At 43.0% G+C, this 18,304-nt stretch overlaps 2 protein-coding genes across 2 annotated transcripts; one reads left to right on the top strand and one right to left on the bottom strand.

The window, feature by feature from the left end:
- Positions 1-1,067: 1,067 nt before the first annotated feature.
- On the top strand, positions 1,068-1,829 carry LOC120780191. The gene is made up of 2 exons (XM_040112461.1): positions 1,068-1,583; positions 1,635-1,829. Exons 1-2 carry the CDS (start codon positions 1,068-1,070, stop codon positions 1,827-1,829), a joined length of 711 nt encoding a protein of 236 aa, XP_039968395.1.
- Positions 1,830-9,642: 7,813 nt separating this feature from the next.
- On the bottom strand, positions 9,643-10,259 carry LOC120780190. The gene has a single exon (XM_040112460.1). It carries the CDS (start codon positions 10,234-10,236, stop codon positions 9,643-9,645), a length of 594 nt encoding a protein of 197 aa, XP_039968394.1. The 5' UTR covers positions 10,237-10,259.
- Between the last annotated feature and the right edge of the window lie 8,045 nt (positions 10,260-18,304).

The raw sequence follows: 18,304 nt of genomic DNA, 5'->3' as shown, positions 1-18,304 counted from the left end.
CGACTTTGTGCTCTGGGGCATAGTGGACCACTTTTCTAAACGAAATGGCTTCACTTGTTCATCTCAGTTGTATTATAATTTTTGCTTGTATCATAATTGGCGAAGCCATCCTGAGGATCGAAAATTTTTGCCACCGAGGATAAAATTTGCCTCTTTGTTATAGCTGATAGTGCGGATATTGACACATTAGTGTATGAAAACTGGTCAGATACCGTATTCCATTGTAACCCCAATGTTTTTGTTGTGCTTTCCTTTTCGAATTAGGGAAATTAGTGTCTTATAGATTTTTTTAGGTATGTCCTTAAAAATATTAGGGTGGTTCTTTTTCAATGGAATCCTGCTGAATTGAGCGCTTGTGTCACTTGTGGTAGTGACTCGTATGCCTGTGGAAGACTGTGGCTTCCAGACAGAATGTCGTCTACATACGTTTGTGTTTTCAACACTTGTGTTGACAGAGGAAATTCTGACTTTGTGTCTTCTGCCAGTTCGTGGAGTGTACGAATGGCCAGGTGTGGGGCACAGTTTACGTCAAAGGTAACTGTTTTTAATTTAAAGTCACGTAGTGGAGTATTGGGTGATTTTCGGAAAAAACTTTGCTGAAAATCTTGATCATCTTTATGTACGACTGGGATGTAAGGCAGGACGCCTCCAGGCTGGTGCATCCTGGGTAACGCTAAATGACCTGCGGCCTTCACGGTCTAACAACTCCCTGGACGACTTTGGATTTGGTAGAACCCTGTGCTGGTGGTGGCGGCATTCTGACACCTGAGTACGATGAGGTGACACTCATCAGAAATGGCTGACAGGCTAATGTCGCGACTGCCCCCGTCCCGTTAAAACCCTGGCAGGTGTCAGAGAAAGGCTGAGCGAGGACGATAGGGTAGGACCGGAAACCAGCAGGACAGAACCGGCGGTCAAGCGGCAGAGGTCGCACGAGGGAGAAACCTCCCTTGTTAAGAAACCGCGAACAGGAAAGGCGCCAACCTTTAGCGATATCGCTGAAGGCGCTGGTGCCATAGTATTGGGGGTGCTCGACCGTAGTAGGGAGGACGGTGCCATCTCCCATGATGAAGGTAGCGGCGGCTATCTCATCGGTCTTCCTGAGGTTGGTCAAGGAAAACCCGGGGCCACCCCCGAAATGTGTGAATGCCGATTGGCACCAGGGGCTGCACAAGCTCACAAGTTGTGCTGACGAGAGATCGGCTATCTTATACAAGAAGGCAGTCTCTCTGGTGGGGGAGGTTTGGAAGGGAGCCAGACTGGAGGCCGTGGCCAAAGAGGATCTTCCTCTTCGTCCTAGGGCTCGCATTTGGCTGCCGGCCGAACCTTCCACTCCGAGTGAGATTGAGGAAACCCTTAGATATTCTAATCCCTCACTTCCAACACAGGACTGGAGAGTCTTAAGGCTGGAGAGAACTGATGAACCGTATCAGCAAGCGCTGATAATGCTAAACACGGAATCCATTGGTCCTCTCAGCAACACAAAGGAAGCGATAAGCTATGGTTTTGATATGGTAGTGCTGAAAGTACTTCCATCGGATGCCAGAGCTGATGGCCCCCAAGCTGCGGTGTCTGCGGTGGATGTGTCAAAGGGTACTGACGGTCAAACGACCGTGGAAATTGGTGCGACAGAGGGCGCCGACGGTCAAATGACCGTAGAAGTCGATCCCGATCTTTCGGATGTGGCGAGTGTTGGGGGCGGTTCGGCGATTGGCGATTCCGTCTTCAGCCTCGAACAACTTTTCGAGGAGGTTCGGGTCGATCACGACTTGGGCGCTGAAATAGCGCTCCTGGAGGAAAGTCTGAAGGATGAAATTCCTCCAGATTAACCTCCAGCATGCGAAGACGGCCTCCGCCAATCTGTTGATCCGTCTGGAACAAGGCGGAGCTAATGTCGTCCTGATCCAGGAATCGTGGCTGATTGGTAATTGGATCTCTGGATTGAGGACAAAGAGCCATAGGCTCCTGACGGCCAAGGATGCAGGTAGGAACAGAGCCTGTATGCTGGTAAGGAATGAATTGGCGGTATTTCTTTTACCTAATTTCAGCAGCGCTGACATTGTGACAGCGAAATTGAAGTGTGACACCGGGGATTTCTGGCTTATCTCCGCATACATACCACACGATGATGTGGTGGAGCCGCCTCCCTTACATCGGTTCGAACGCTAACTCGAGACACTAGATCTGGGGAAGCTCGGATACTAACAGTAGAGGTGAGTCACTTTTTGATTTCATTATTGGCGAAGATCTTTGCATTTGTAATAGCGGAAACTCTCCTACTTTTGCGACCGCAGGCGGGGAGGAGGTCCTCGACCTCACCCTAACCTCACAAGCTGCCCCGCTGATCTCGAACTGTAGGGTCCTCGACGATCACTTCTTTTCGGATCAGAGGTACATCGAGTTTAGTCTAGTCGGGGAAGGTCAGCCTAGGAAATCTTTTAGGAACCCTAGGAACACGGACTGGGAAGGTTACCGCAGGAGGCTTCGGCAAACTCTCCCACGTGCACTGGGGGTGGACTCGTTGGCCACTACCGATGCGGTGGAGGAGTGGGTTGAAGTCTTCAGCTCGGCGTGCAAGGCTGCGCTGGAGAGGTCTTGTCCACTGAGATCGCCGAAGGGCAAAGAGAAACCTCTATGGTGGACTACGGAGCTCTCGAGTATCAGGGCGTCTTGTGGACGGCTTTTCAACAAGGCCCGCAAAAGTGGGTTATCTGATGACTGGGCTTTGTATAAAGTAGGACTTTCAATATATAAGTCCGAGTTAAGAAAGGCCAAGAGGACCTCGTGTAAGTGCTTCTGTGAAAAAGTGGAAGGCTGTCACGAGTCCTCGAGATTCAGGCGTATTCTCGCAAAAACCCCAGTGTCCCTGGGGTATCTCAAAGATGCAAATGGGAAGTGGGCCCTCAGTAGTGAAGAAACACTTCAAATGGTGGTCGACGCTCACTTCCTGAGCAACATGTCCTCTGTGAGGGGATCTCTCGGGGTGCCGCATGACGATTGCGCGGCCTTTCTCGGCATCCTGGATGAGCGACACTTGACGTGGGCGATTAACTCGTTCAAACCATTCAAGTCCCCGGGACCAGACGGCATCATACCAGCGCAGCTGCAACAGGCTGTTAACGTGTCATGCAGCTGGTTGGCACCTATCTATGCGAACTGCATCAGATTAGGTTACATCCCGGGGCCTGGAGACGAGTCAAGGTTACGTTCATCCCGAAGGCTGGCAGGGGCTCCCATGTCACGGCCGAGGATTTCAGGCCAATCAGCCTCTCCTCCTTCTTGTTAAAGACTCTGAAGAGACTGATGGGGGTATATAAGGAAGAGCATTCCGAGAGACTATTTGTCAAGAGCACAACATGGTTATCGCAAAGGCAGGTCAGTGGACAGTGCCTTGCATACTATCGTGTCATGGGTCGAAGAAGCCATTTAAACCAAGTACTTCGCTGTTGAGACCTTCCTTGATATCTAGGGAGCTTTCAACAATGTCCTGCCCGAGGCAGTGGTAACTGCTCTTCACGGTCTTAGGGTTGAATCAGTCTTCTGTGCGACAGAGTTATCGAAAAGGAATGGGACAGCGCGCGTGCGAGGCGTAGGATGAGTAGGGGAACACCACAAAGTGGTTCTCTCTCTCCTCTTCTATGGATCCTAGTCGTTGACGAATTGTTTAAAAAAACTAGAGGATCACGGCTGTCGGGTGATTGCCTACGCAGACGATGTAGCACTTATGGTCAAAGGAAAGTTCCTTAGCACCGTATACGAGTTGACGTAGGGATATCTGAGCGTTGTAACAAAATGGGCGGTCGGAAGTGAACTCGGCATTAATCCTAACAAAACAGAAATGGTTTTATTCAGCCGAAAATATAAAATCCCGGCGGCACCGTTGCCGCAGATGGGAGGTATTCGCCTGCAACCGACGGATACAGTGAAATATTTAGGGCTCTTCCTGGATAAGAAGCTTTCATGGAAGCCGAATATCGAGGAGAGAGCACAAAAGGCATCTATTGCCTTATACTGCTGCAGAGGAGCTATTGGCAAAAGATGGGTCCTCTGGCTCTATGACACCATAGTAAAGCCCATCTTGTTCTATGGTGTCTTCATGAGGTGGAGGGCTTTAGGGAAGACCACACTGGCCAAGAAACTCGAAAGCGTTCAACGGGCTGCGCTAATTAGCATATGTGGTGCACTAAGATCTACCCCAACCATGGCACTTAATGCAATTTTGAATATAACACCGGTGGACATTGCCGGTAGGTGCATAGCAACGAAGGTGGCTGTCAGACTCAGAGAATCTGGTTTCTTAAAGGAACGTGCATCTGGTCATTCGGATATCCTTACAAACTTTGACTGCATACCGGATCATCTGGATCATGGAGTCGCCATACCGAACTCTGGCGGCAGGAGATGTGGGTGGGAAGAAGCCATTGGAGGAGGGGGGCAGCAAGCTTCTTCACGGATGGGTCAAAGCTTGGGGTGGAAGGTTGGTAGAGCGGTCTACTGTCGGGAGCTCTCCATCAACTCTTGTTTCAGACTTCCCGACTACTGTAGTGTATTCCAGGCTTGGTCGCAGCCATCAAGGTAGCAGCTGATTTGCTGCTACGGAGTGCATCCACCTTCAGAGAAGTGACTATTCACTCAGATAGTAGAGCGGCTATATTAGCCTTGAACTCATTCGCAGTGCGTTCAGGGTTGGTCGAAGAATGTCTAACGTCGCTATCTCTAGAAGCTAGAGTTTTTGTGATTAGACTGGTGTGGGTGCCGGGCCATAGTGGAATTGCAGGCAATTGCAAAGCTGATGAGTTAGTAAGGAAAGGTACCCTAGAATCATTATCGGTAAAATGGGAACGGATCGGTGCTCCTGTTTATTCTTGTGGTCTGCTACTAGATAGCTGGGCCACGCGGATGCTCGTCCAACGCTGGGCCAGCACCGGCACTTGTGCGGTTGCAAAAGCCTTCTGGCCCTGGATAGATCGCAGGAGATCTAATGATCTCTTAGCCCTCAGCAAGGCTAAACTCTCATTGTTAGTGGGTCTTTTAACAGGGCACTGTCCTATTGGCTTACATGCGGTAAGAATGGGTATCTTACCGGATGCCGACTGCAGGAGCTGTTTGGAAGAAGATGCGGTAGAAACAAGCCAGCACTTCCTGCTTGACTGTCCCGCTTTTGGGAGATCAAGACTCAGACACTTGGGGGCGCATACCATTGGACACCCCACCGAACTGGCTGGTGTTGAAGTTAAGCGTCTGTGTAACTATGTATTGGCTACAAAGCGCTTCGCCAATCTGTAAGTCCGAACAAGGGAGTTCCTTTTCAATGGCATCACAAAGGACTAATTTCCCAGTCTACATGGGATCTTTGATCAGCCATCTTACCTAACCTAACCTAACCCAACCTTATGTACGATCATTTGTCGATACATTTTTTCGACATCCCCATTGAAAACATATTTATATATACGCCAGTTTAATATGAAAAGCACTAAATCTGGCTGAAGCGTGGGTCCCGTAAATAAAATGTCATTTAGGGAATTCCCCCAACTTGAGGATTTTGATGCATTAGAGACAACCCTTACCTTTGTGTTTTTTTTTTTTTGTCTGGCTTTATTACTGCATGATGTGGCAGGTAAAATTAATAGTATTTACTTTTTATAATTTTATCGCAAGGGCTGACTTTCGCCTTGCGGTCTAAATGGAGATATTCTTCTGTAACCCTATCGTATTCTGGTTTTAGCGCGCTTTTTAAGTAGGGTATTTTTCATATTTAAAAACTGTTGGATAGCAGAGGTGCGGGAATGACCTGAGGCAAGTCTGTAAGGAAATTCTGGCTTTAGGGGTAGTCGTACGACGTACCCGCCTTCATCTAATTTGGTTTTTTTTTTTTGTGCCGAAGGGGGAATCTTACATAGATACTGCTATTTTGCTGTAGCTATATACACGATTTGTACTGCCCGCTATAGGTGCACCTCATTCGGGAGCACGCCCAGTCAGTATTACCTACTGTTCAGGACTTGCGAAACGGTACGCCTACGTACTAAACCCTAACTCCGTGAATGCCATACATCCAAATTTTATATTATGACCGCATTATATAAAAGCACTTTGTTAACTAGGCTAAGTTTGGAGTTCTTATTTAAAAGCCAATTTAAATTTGCAGCTCTAATCTTTATACTTGTTATTTTACTAGAGATGTGTTTTTTCCACGTGAGCCCTATATCTAGGTTAGGGTGGGTCGATTCCGGACTTTTTTCGATTCGGGATTTCTAATAGTGCGGAAAAGTTGCCTTAGTACTTTCTGATTTCAATGCAACTTTTTGTTTTGAGATCGGATTGCATCTTCAACCCCAACTCCGGCCTTGAAATTTCGAAAATTCGCCTAAAATCGTGAAATTGTAAAATGTATAAAACAAATGTTATTTGTCACGTCATTTGCTACCGAATGGTATATGTGATAATGGCCGTAGAACGAACCGTTCCCGAGATACGAGCGAAAATGCGGCGCGCCACAGCGCAAGGTGAAAATGGGCTTGCGGCCACACTTCTTGACGTTGATTTCGCCGAGTGCTATCACTCACATTCATTCACCTACGCCAAAGGACACGTTCGGATAGGTCTCCACACAAATATTTTTTCATCGAGTTCCTTCACTCTTGCCGGTGATTTCGCCGAGTTCTATCACTTACATTCATTTCCCTGCGCCATACGACACGTTCGAACTGGTCTCCACATAAATATTTTTTCATCGAGTTCCTTCACTCTTGTCGTTGATTTCGCCGAGTGCTATCACTTATATTCTCTCAACAGAACACAGAACTCAAAATGTCTGTATCTAAATTTAAATTTAGACAGAAATGTCCTGTGTTTGGCATATATCCGTACAATCTCTCTGAGTCCCAGTTACCTACTTACCAGGATGTTCTTTTGTGTTATCAGTTTGAAAGATTTTGTATAGGGCGACTCCGAGGCGATAACTATGAACCTAGGAGTAAAGAGGTTACAGAAATAGTTACAAAAAAGGTTGAAACTACTTTCAAAAAGTCATCTATTCCGATAGTTTCTTACACCAGAGTTGTACAAATGCTCACCACATACTGTTCACATGAGCTATGAGCATTCTGCAACATCACATCACCACACATCACGTCACGTCACAACACCTCATCACACACCAGCTCACAGCATACCCCAATACACACACACGCATCAAACACCGATCATTACTACAACACAACAACCATACGATTATTAACGAGACGACTCGTAATGTCAGCTAATATTCACCACCCAAACCATCAAAAGGGATTGATCCGACCGGGATTGGGCTCTTACCGTTTCATCCGTAAAGAAAGACAGTCGTCCGCGAAATTCAGTTTATCATCGTTTTATCTTTGCACTTGTGCTACCGCAATAATCACCGCAATTGGGTTTTAATAAACCCCCAAGTGACGGCAAGTGACGGGAGTGACGTGACGCAGCGAGTTCGCCAACCGTGTACCACCGTGGGTTTCGCAGAAAACCCAAAAAATACATACATACATTTTTTTTTTTTATATATTAATTACAATTAATAAACCTTTATAAGGTGTGTGGAAATCAGTGCGTTTTATTTCCCACCTCCTAAGTACATATACAGTAGTAAGTATACTAGTGGCACTCGAAAACAAATGGTCCTTCGAGCCTTTCAGAAAGGCACCTAAGCAAAAAATAAAACAAAAATTTTAATAAATTCCTGGTGAAAGTGCGCAAGTGCAGTGTTGAAGCACAAAATTAATAAAATAAAATAGAACAAAACATTTAAGTGAACAAATACATATGTTACAGTGAAAGAACAAAAAAAAAAACAAAGAAACATCCCAGAAGCACGGAAAACAGAAAGTAATGTGAAAAAAAAGTACCTAAAAGAAATTTAAATATACGAAAAATAGAAAGTGACGTGCAAAGATACATAAAAGAAATTAAAACATAAAGTGAAAAAAAAAAACCTACAAACATAAGAACGGGCGCGAAATAAACTAAAATCCAAAACAACAAAACTAACCCCTACTAACATTAAAACCGGGCGCGGTAAAATCACAAAGTTCAACAAACATACAAACATTACTCTAAAATAGCAAACAGGCGATATACACAGGCATATGCACAAATCACAATTACCATAAATAATCTCGGGAGGCTACACCAACAAACAACAAAGAGAAAGACAGCAAATCAACAGGGACAGCGCTGGACATACATACAGACATAAAAGGAAAAGGAACTCCAATAAGCAAAAAAGGGTATAAGTTCAATGACCCAAAACCCTTGGCGGAAAATAAAGTGAGTCCGTTCCATATATAATTTGTTATATATAAATATATAAATTCCATTTTTTATGCACATATATATGTATGTATGTTAAGGTACAGTTTGACGGTTTTTCGGGACACCGTTAACTGTTCTTAACAGTTCGATATATGTATATCTACAAAGAAATAATAACTGCAAAAAAGTACAGTACCCGCTTTTTGCTTAGCTTGTGTCGTTAGGCACCACATTATAATTCAAAAAAAAAAAATTTTCTTAAGTCAAGTATATCTTGCGATAATTCTTGCGATACCCCTTGGGCTATAAATAATAGCAACAAGCAGGATCGCTCAAATCCTAAGCAAAAGCGGAAGATAATAAAAGAAAACGAAATATATACATATGTACATATATAAAAAAGAAAACATACATATATATAAGCATAACCCCCTAAATTGCAAGTCTTCCGTTTAATATACAGATGTACATATTTACATATATGCATACAAAATCATATGGTACATACATACATAACATAATTTAGCATAAAGCTAGAACACATAATAATACCAAACTACCTGCTTGGATGTTAAAATCGCTTAGAGCATTCAAGCAAAGGTAGGTAATAAAAAAAAAAAAAAGAATAAAGAATAAAGAAATAATAGAGAAAAAAAAAGGCATTACATTTATGTATGTACCTATGTGCCGGTAAACTTATGCATCTCCAGTGCGACATATGTACATCAACTCATATACATAATTATAAATATATAAACATACATATATTATTTATTTCAATTTCTATTTCTTTTTTCTAATAATAGTTCACATTTGAACTACTATTCAACACATATATGTATTGTTTCAAAAAAAAAAAAAAAACAAAAAAAAAAAAAAAAATGTATGTATGTATTGTTTGGGTTTTCTGCGAAACCCACGGTGGTGCACGGTTGGCGAACTCGCTGCGTCACGTCACTCCCGTCACTTGCCGTCACTTGGGGATTTATTAAAACCCAATTGCGGTGATTATTGCGGTAGCACAAGTGCAAAGATAAAACGATGATAAACTGAATTTCGCGGACGACTGTCTTTCTTTACGGATGAAACGGTAAGAGCCCAATCCCGGTCGGATCAATCCCTTTTGATGGTTTGGGTGGTGAATATTAGCTGACATTACGATTCGTCTCGTTAATAATCGTATGGTTGTTGTGTTGTAGTAATGATCGGTGTTTGGTGCGTGTGTGTGTATTGGGGTATGCTATGAGCTGGTGTGTGATGAGGTGTTGTGACGTGACGTGATGTGTGGTGATGTGATGTTGCAGAATGCTCATAGCTCATGTGAACATCCCGGCCCCCCTAGGCGAATTAATCGGCTAGGAGCCGCTGCAGCTGTTGCAGTGTGTTAAGTACAGCGCTCAACCCTGTTGAGCGTCGTTGTTGCTGACGATGAGCCTGGCGTGGCGGAGATGGCCGTGTACGTGTTGTCGTTGATTGGCTGCTTCGACGTCGCCGGATAGCATCGATGCGTGGTCTGGTACGGGTGTTGGTGCTACTTTCCGACGGATTGGCTCTGCGGGGAAAACGATGAAAAAGAGTGTGATGGGGCCTGTGGCAATATTGACAGGCGCCGTCGGCCCAGCACTCTATGGTGGCGTGGTCATCTGCCAGGCAGGTCATGCAATGCCCATGGGCTCTTGCAACCTGTTTTCGTTGAGCGGCCTTCATGCTCTTAAAGATGGTACATCGTTTCAGGGCGTGTGGGCGATGGCACAGGCTGCAACATGGAGGCCCCTGTGGCTCCAACAGCTGCTCTTCCCTCATCTCCCTGACGGCTTCGGTGGATGGCGGTGGTCGCATAACCCTGGTCCGTGGAGCGGCAACGGGTGCAGCCGACGCTTTGGGAACAGCGATTTCGGACCTTACGGTGTTGGAGGTGGTTTGGGTCTCCTCTACGTCCATTTCTATGGGAATATAAGATTGCATTAAATTGATTTTATTTATCATCTTATGATGTAGTTGTTGTAGCTACATATCTATACATATGTATATGTATAATAAGTTGATCTTCAACGCGCTTGTTTGAATTTATTTTTATGTACGGATTATAAAGCGGGTTATTTTCGAATTAGCGGAATTGTTTTATTATTTTTCGATTAATTTTGCGAGTTATTTTGCGGTTTTGGTTGAAGTTGTTCTTCGCCGTTTGGAAGAAAGCACAGTTTGGTAACTGGTCGAGTTAATATGCCGGTTTGTGTTCGAACATCGACTACTCGTATGTCACCGTCTGATCCTCGATGAACCTTTTCAATGCGGCCTAGTCGCCATTCTGTCGGAGGAAGGCATTCGTCCTGTATGATGACGCATTCTCCTGCATTGGCTTCCTTCTGGGCCGTTTTCCATCGATATCTCTTATGGAGATCTTTGAGATAGTCTTCCTTCCTTCTGTGGCTGAATTCGTGATGGAGAATCTTGATTTTTTCCCATCGATTTATTAAAGTGAGTGAGTCTCCTTCTGTCTCAGGTATGGCGAGAAGAGGAGCTCCTCTGAGAAATGACCTGGTGTAAGAGCTGTGAAATCGGAGGGATCTTGCGAGAGTGGTGATATAGGTCTTGAATTTAATACGGCTTCAATACGAGTGAGTAGTGTAGTAAACTCCTCATAATTGAATTTATGATTACCAGCCGTTTTCTTTAAATGGGACTTAAAGCTTTTTACTGCTGATTCCCAAAGTCCGCCCATGTGTGGAGAACATGGAGGTATAAACTTAATCGATCCCTTGGGGTGCATATTTGTTAACTATTTCAGGGGAGACTTCTTTCATGAAGTTTATAAACTCTTTCTCTGTTGCTCTTTGGGCTCCGACAAAGTTTTCCCCATTATCGCTCATTATTTTTGAAGGAAATCCGCGTCGTCCGACAAAGCGTGCAAATGCTGCAAGAAAAAGCCGCAGTAGTCAGATCTGAACAAAGCTCGAGGTGTACTGCCTTTGTCGTAAAACATACAAAGACAGCCAAATACCCTTTTCTAAATGAAGAAGACCTTAACATGGAGGCCTTTATCTGGAAAGGTCCAGCAAAATCAACCCCAGTGATGGTAAAGGGTGAGCATAGTTGCAGCGTTCAGGTGGTAAAGCTGCCATGATCTGCGTACGCATTTGTGTTTGTACATGGTACATGGTTTACACATGAAAATCGTCCTTTTGATTTGTGGCTTTAGTCGCGGTATATAAAATTCTTGACGGACCATTTGTTGCATTAAGCGATGCTCACCATGCAGTGTAAGATGGTGCAGATATGCTAGAAATAGGTAAGTAAAACGGGATTTCTCTGGAATAATGATGGGATGTCGTTCGTTATAACTAAGGCTGGAGTTCGCCAATCTTCCATTTGCCCTTATTAATCCCTTAGAATCCAAGAATGGATTTAAGACGAGAAGTGAGCTTCCCTTTTCGAGAGGTCGCTTTTCGAGCAACTTTGATTTCTCTTTGCTGAAATAGCGAGTTTGTGTATATAATATTAGACTGACCTTGGCATGTTGCAAGTCGGAATGCGTTAGTTGTACGCAAAGATCATTTGGTGCTCCTTTAATTTTTAGTTTAAGTCTTTGAATGAATTTGTGCATGTAAGCGACTACTCTTAGTGCTTTAGCAAATGACGAAAATCGATGGAGAATATCATCCTCTTCTGGAGTAATATGAAAATTTTCGATTTTCCGACTTTCCGACTTTCCGGCGGTATTATATTACGAGCGGGAGACTTTGGCCAGAATTCCTGTGATTCTGTTAGCCATGTTGGACCATTCCACCAGAGTGTAGTGCTGGTGAGGTGCAGTGGCTTGCAACCTCTTGTCCCAAGATCCGCGATTATTAACGAGACGACTCGTAATGTCAGCTAATATTCACCACCCAAACCATCAAAAGGGATTGATCCGACCGGGATTGGGCTCTTACCGTTTCATCCGTAAAGAAAGACAGTCGTCCGCGAAATTCAGTTTATCATCGTTTTATCTTTGCACTTGTGCTACCGCAATAATCACCGCAATTGGGTTTTAATAAACCCCCAAGTGACGGCAAGTGACGGGAGTGACGTGACGCAGCGAGTTCGCCAACCGTGTACCACCGTGGGTTTCGCAGAAAACCCAAACAATACATACATACATTTTTTTTTTATATATTAATTACAATTAATAAACCTTTATAAGGTGTGTGGAAATCAGTGCGTTTTATTTCCCACCTCCTAAGTACATATACTACAACAAGTAAGTATACTAGTGGCACTCGAAAACACATACCATAAGAAATTTCTGACTCTTAAACAAATGTTTTTAAAGAACCCAATAGGTTTGAGCTTTGTCTCTTTTGCTGGAAAATTATTTGACATCGCTGCTTGTAAATGCATTAATTTCTCTTCTTGCACTTGAACAAAGGAAAGGAAAGTTCCTATCAATGAACAACCATTTCTCTTGGACCAGAGAACCAAAAGAATTGGTCGCATTGGAAGTGTTGATCTACAAAAACGATTACAAAGAAAAATGAACGTAAAGAAAAGCTTTCAAAACGTCATTCAACATCAACACTTACCAGAAAAGTATCAGCTAGAACACGTGACCATTCAGATCAGCCGGACTCTCATACAGACGACAACAATGTAGGTGCGTCGCACATGGATTCTTCCAAAAACGATGCTGATGATGAATTTTCTCTTCCACCCTCTAAAACCAAACAAAACACACTAGTATTAGAACACACTGCTTTAGCTGCCCAAAGATTTGGAGTAAGTGTTAGAGCAGCGGCCTTGATTGTTTCATCTGCTTCTCTGGTTGCCAAAAAAGCAGGTTTGATAACAGAGGATCAGGCTAGCTTTGTCACTGGCAAATGCAAGATTAGTCGGGCAAAAAAAGTGTCAAACACCGAAAGTATTGACTCTGTATGTGGACTGTATTTTGACGGCCGCAAAGACAATACACTTACACAAGTCAGCGAAGGTGAAAAGTACTACCGCGACACTGTCAAAGAGGTTGTCATTACTTTGTCAACCTGGTTGTCATTACTTTGGCCACGTCATCTCTCCTTCCGGGTCAGCTGAGGATGAGACGCAAGCTATATGGCAACATTTACAAGACAATTCAGTTGATGTGGAACATCTAGAAGTTGTCGGTGCTGATGGCACCGACACGAACACAGGTTGGAAAGGTGGAATCATTCGGAAACTAGAAGAAAGAATATGTAGGCCATTACAGTGGGTTGTTTGTCTTCTACATTTCAACGAACTTCCATTTCGTGCTCTTTTCAAACACATAGATGGTGTCTCAAAGAGTCCAAATAAGGTAACATGTGCAAATCTCGCTGGCTCACCTGTGCAAATAGAATTCGGAGATTATACATTTCTACTGACAAACCAACTAAGGAAATAAAGATTTTGGTCAAGTACATACTTACAGTTTACTCACCTTTGTGGTTCTCAATAAGATTCAACAGTTCAATCAAAGATGGCTCGCGCTATCTCTATGCTGCAATTCAAAGGTTGAGATACTTACCTGCTAAACTGCGCAAGGTTGTCGATTCATCCATTCAACAGAATGCTTTCTTTGCTCTTCCAGAAAACATTCTCCTTAGTATGATGACTGACGAACGGATAGAAGTCAGAAAGTTGGCCCTTGACCGTCTTCTAGCAGCCAGAGAAGCAGAGTCTGACACTGTAAATGGAAGGGTTAGATGTAATAAAGTGCCAGAGCTGAATTTCAAAGCTAATAATTATTACGATATGATTAACTGGAAGACTATTACCTTGACTGTTCCACCAGTTCTTTGTTCAGTTTCTAACGAAGAACTCATAAAAGGGCTGTCGGGAGACACTGCAGAGGAGACACGGCAGAGGTATGGAAATTTAGTGAATTCCCCTCTCACACCGTGGCAGTCGAGAGAACCGTCAAACTGGTGACAGAGGCATCTTCTAAAGTTATTGGCCCCCAATCTCGTGATCGTTTCACACGCTCTACACTGAAATCTAGGCAACAAGTGCCAAAGTTTAGTACAAAATGTGATTTTATCATTAAATTTGACACAGGTTCAGATTAAAACAAGCCTGACATATGGTTGGTTGGTTGGGTTGGTCTTAGGAGGAACCCGAAGAGCAGCCACCTCCACGCGGTGGGTTCTGGGTGACCAATACAGGTTAGCTGAGAGCTGCAACAATTTTCACCTTGCGCTGCGGCGCGCCGTCTTTTCGCTCGTATCTCGGGAACGGTTCGTCCTACGGCCATGATCACATATACCATTTCGGTAGCAAATGACGTGACAAATAAGTTTTGTTTTATACATTTTGCCATGAGATGCGTATTTCAGGCGCTAGGTAGACAATTTCACGATTTTAGGTGGATTTCCGAAATTTCAAGGCCGGAGTTGGGGTTGAAGATGCAATCCGATCTCAAAACAAAAAGTTGCATTGAAATCAGGAAGTACTAAGGCAACTTTTCCGCACTATTAGAAATCCCGAATCGAAAAAAGTCCGGAATCGACCCACCCGAATCTAGGTGAATAACAAGATATGTTACTTCGTTCGCTTGGGGTACTAAAATATTGTTTATTTTTACTGCCGGGCACATCTTTGGTCTTAGCGAAAATGTGATATGCTTACACTTCTGTTCATTCAGATTTATTCGCCAGTTCGCTAGCCATTCTATGACAGAACTTAAATGCTCCGCTAATATTCTTGATGCTAAAATTTGGCATTTGTTACGGCTCACTATAGCTGTGTCGTCCGCAAAATTGGAAGCCTAAAACACTGCCCTGGGGTACACCAGCCCTTATTTTTCATTCATCAGATATGAAATCTCCCACTTTTACCATAAATTTTCTATTTTTTAAGTAAGACTCCAAGGTTTTATACAATTCTAAAGGTAGAACTTTTTTAATCTTATATAAAAGACCTTCCTGCCACACCTTATCAAACGCCTAAGCTACATCTAGAAACATTGCTGAACAGTACTGTAGGAGCCCAATAATAAATTAATGTCCAGTTAACAAATTGATTTTATTTAATTTAAGTTTTACATTAATATTCTTTACACTTTTAACACTCCTAATGCTTTACTAATAGTGTCTAAATGTTATGCTAGCACCGGTTTTTATCCCTTCTTCTGCCTAATTTTCTCATTAGCTATGTAAGCTTGTGCGTATATGCTTATGAGGGAGTAGGTATGAAATACGTATGTTTGTGCGTATGTATATAGTATATGTACCCGCTTGCAAAGTGCAAGCGAAAATGAGAACATGCAAATGCAATTATGTTCAAATCATAGAAAACCGTTACATAAGTATGTGTATGGATGTAAGAATTGATGTGCATATGCATAAGCGGTGCGCTCACAAGGTGAATAGCCTAATTCATGGTCACGGTCATCCGATTGTGCACAGTGACATGCTTCTGACCAAACATGCTCCTCCCATTGAAATGCTTGCATTTCAATCCGAAATAGGTAATGGTGCAATTTTATGGACTGCTCTCCTTATAATCCTTTTTGTAGTTTTGATGTCCACAACCCTCACTTTGCTTTCTGAACCAGGGACGATGTTCATAATTCTTCCAAGTGACAAATGCTGTGGGGCAAGTTGGATTCATGGATGATGACCATTTGACCAATTTCGATGGTGGCTTCCGGTTTCTACCACTTCGAGCGCTGTTGTAGGCTAAGAATATAGTTGTGTGACCATATGTCCCAGAAACGCTGCTTCAAATACGTCACCCGCTGCCATTGCGTTAACGAAGATACTATGTTCATATTGATAGCTTTATCTGGCATCGACGGTAATGATGCCCCAATCAATAGATGAGCCGGAGTTTGAGCTTCGCCATCATTGGGGTCATTTGAAAGCGGTGTCAGCGGACGAGAGTTCAAAATAGCTTTTACTTCAACTACGACGGTCTGAAGTTCTTCATATGTCAGGTGTGCGTTTGAGATGTTTTTTAGCAAAATGGATTTCATTGATTTTACTGCCGCCTTCCATAAACCCCCAAAATGTAGAGCACGAGGCGGAATAAAACAAAACTCAAAGCCAGTGATGGTGCTATAACTAGTGATGTCATCAGTAGCCGCTTGATTGAAGAATTGTTGATGAAGATCCCTCAATTTGGCTTGAGCGCCAACGAAATTTGTGGCGTGTCACAGTAAATGCGTTGAGGTATGCCGCGTCTTCCTACAAAACGTTTTAGACAAAGTATAAAATTAGTAGTAAAGAGGTCGGATACTAATTCTGCATGTATGGCTTTAGATGCGAAGCATACGAAGATTGCTACATATGTTTTGTAAGGAGCTCTTCCACGAAGATGATAAGTTGTACTGAAAGGGCCGCAAAAGACAACGCCACTAACTAGAAATGGACGTTGCATTTGCAAGCGATTGGCAGGAAGATCCGCCATAATTTGACCCATTAATTTAGGTTTATAATGAAAACAGAGCACGCAATTTTGAACGATTTTCCTTACGATTTCGCGAGCATTTATAACCCACACTCGCTCACGCAAGAGAGTTGTTAAAACTTTTGGACCAGCATGTAAATGCTTCCGATGAAGATATTCTATATATAAAGATGTAAATCGATGATCTTTAGGAAGAAGTGCGGGAAATTTTGCGTCAAAAGGAATTGGTGCTTTTGACAAACGGCCACCGACTCTGAGGACTGAAACGGTCACTTCGTTAAGATTCATTTCATGTAGAAAAGGAGTCAGCTTATGTACGAACGATTTAACTTCTTGTTGTTTCTGAAGTCTTTCAATTTCTTCAGCGAATTCGATCTGTTGAATAGCTACGACGATTCACCACCAAATATCATCGAGCTCCTCTAACGGTAGATGAAGTATCATTGTTGTCGTTAGTTTATTGTTAACAGCGACTTTGTTGAAAACACGAAATATATAGAAATATATATGCAGCGACGCGAAGTAATCGGTGGTACGATGAACTGCGGTTGATGATGATATTGATGATGTTTCCCTCGTTGCTGCTTTTGCTACACTTGAGGTTGATTCCTTTCCGTCGTTCCAAATCTTGGATTTTAATATTATATTCCTTCTTGCTTACAGGCCATTCCGATGAATTTTTCATTAGAAACTCTGGTCCAGAGAACCAAATGTTACTTACACGATCATGAGCGCTACAGCCGCGTGAAACGATGTCTGGAGGATTTTGTGTACTTGGTACGTGTTTCCAGCTAATGCCTTCTGAAATTTCCTGAATTTCAGAGACTCGATTGGCAACGAAGCAATTTAATGTCGCCGATTGAATGTTGAGCCACTTTAGCACGATCTCTGAGTCAGTCCAAAAATATATGTTAGTGCAAAATTTTATTACCTTATCCTTGATTTTTTGCCAAGTCCTACCCAGTAACAGTGCTGCACAGAACTCCAAACGAGGAAGCGATTGTGCTTTAATCGGTGCCACTTTAGATTAAGCAATAAGTAACGTAGTTTTGTAAGTGTCCTTTATAATAGAACGTACATAAATGCAGCACCCATATGCGCGCGTTGATGCGTCTGCGAAGCCATGAACTTCACAGCGCGAATTGGATGTTGTTTGTACATGACGAGGAACTTCGATTTTATTAATGAAATTTAAATCGGTGGTAGTGTTTCATCCCAATCTAAACGACGAATCCAAATTTCTTGCATTAATATTTTGCCACGAATAATCACGGGGCTCAATAAACCGAGGATATCAAATATTTTGGAAATAATTGATAGAACAGATCGCTTTGTAACTGACTGCATATCTGATAATTCATAGCGATAACAAAGGGTATCAGCTAAAGGTTTCCATGACGTACCTAACGCTTTGGTAATGTTTTCTTCAGTTGTTTTAATTACAACTTCATTATAAGATGCGTCAGATAATTGTGTAGAATTCGAGTGCCATTTAGTCAGAGAAAGGCCATGAGAACGAAGAACTCCTTTGATTTCAATTTTTAGTTTTTGTAAGTTGTCTATACTATCTGGACCAGTCAACAAATCGTCAACATAAAAACTTTCACGA

The sequence above is a fragment of the Bactrocera tryoni genome, unplaced genomic scaffold, assembly GCF_016617805.1.
Source record: "Bactrocera tryoni isolate S06 unplaced genomic scaffold, CSIRO_BtryS06_freeze2 scaffold_224, whole genome shotgun sequence".
NCBI lineage: Eukaryota > Metazoa > Arthropoda > Insecta > Diptera > Tephritidae > Bactrocera > Bactrocera tryoni.
Note: the sequence above shows the minus strand (reverse complement) of the source record. Positions and strands in the feature narration are given on the sequence as shown.

Bases quoted from the DNA above. Each gene is read 5' to 3' on its own strand.
- LOC120780191 (XM_040112461.1), top strand. From the start codon at position 1,068: ATGAAGGTAGCGGCGGCTATCTCATCGGTCTTCCTGAGGTTGGTCAAG. The intron at 1,584-1,634 runs GTGTCAAAGGGT...GGTGCGACAGAG, and splicing joins CTGCGGTGTCTGCGGTGGAT to GGCGCCGACGGTCAAATGAC.
- LOC120780190 (XM_040112460.1), bottom strand. From the start codon at position 10,236: ATGGACGTAGAGGAGACCCAAACCACCTCCAACACCGTAAGGTCCGAA.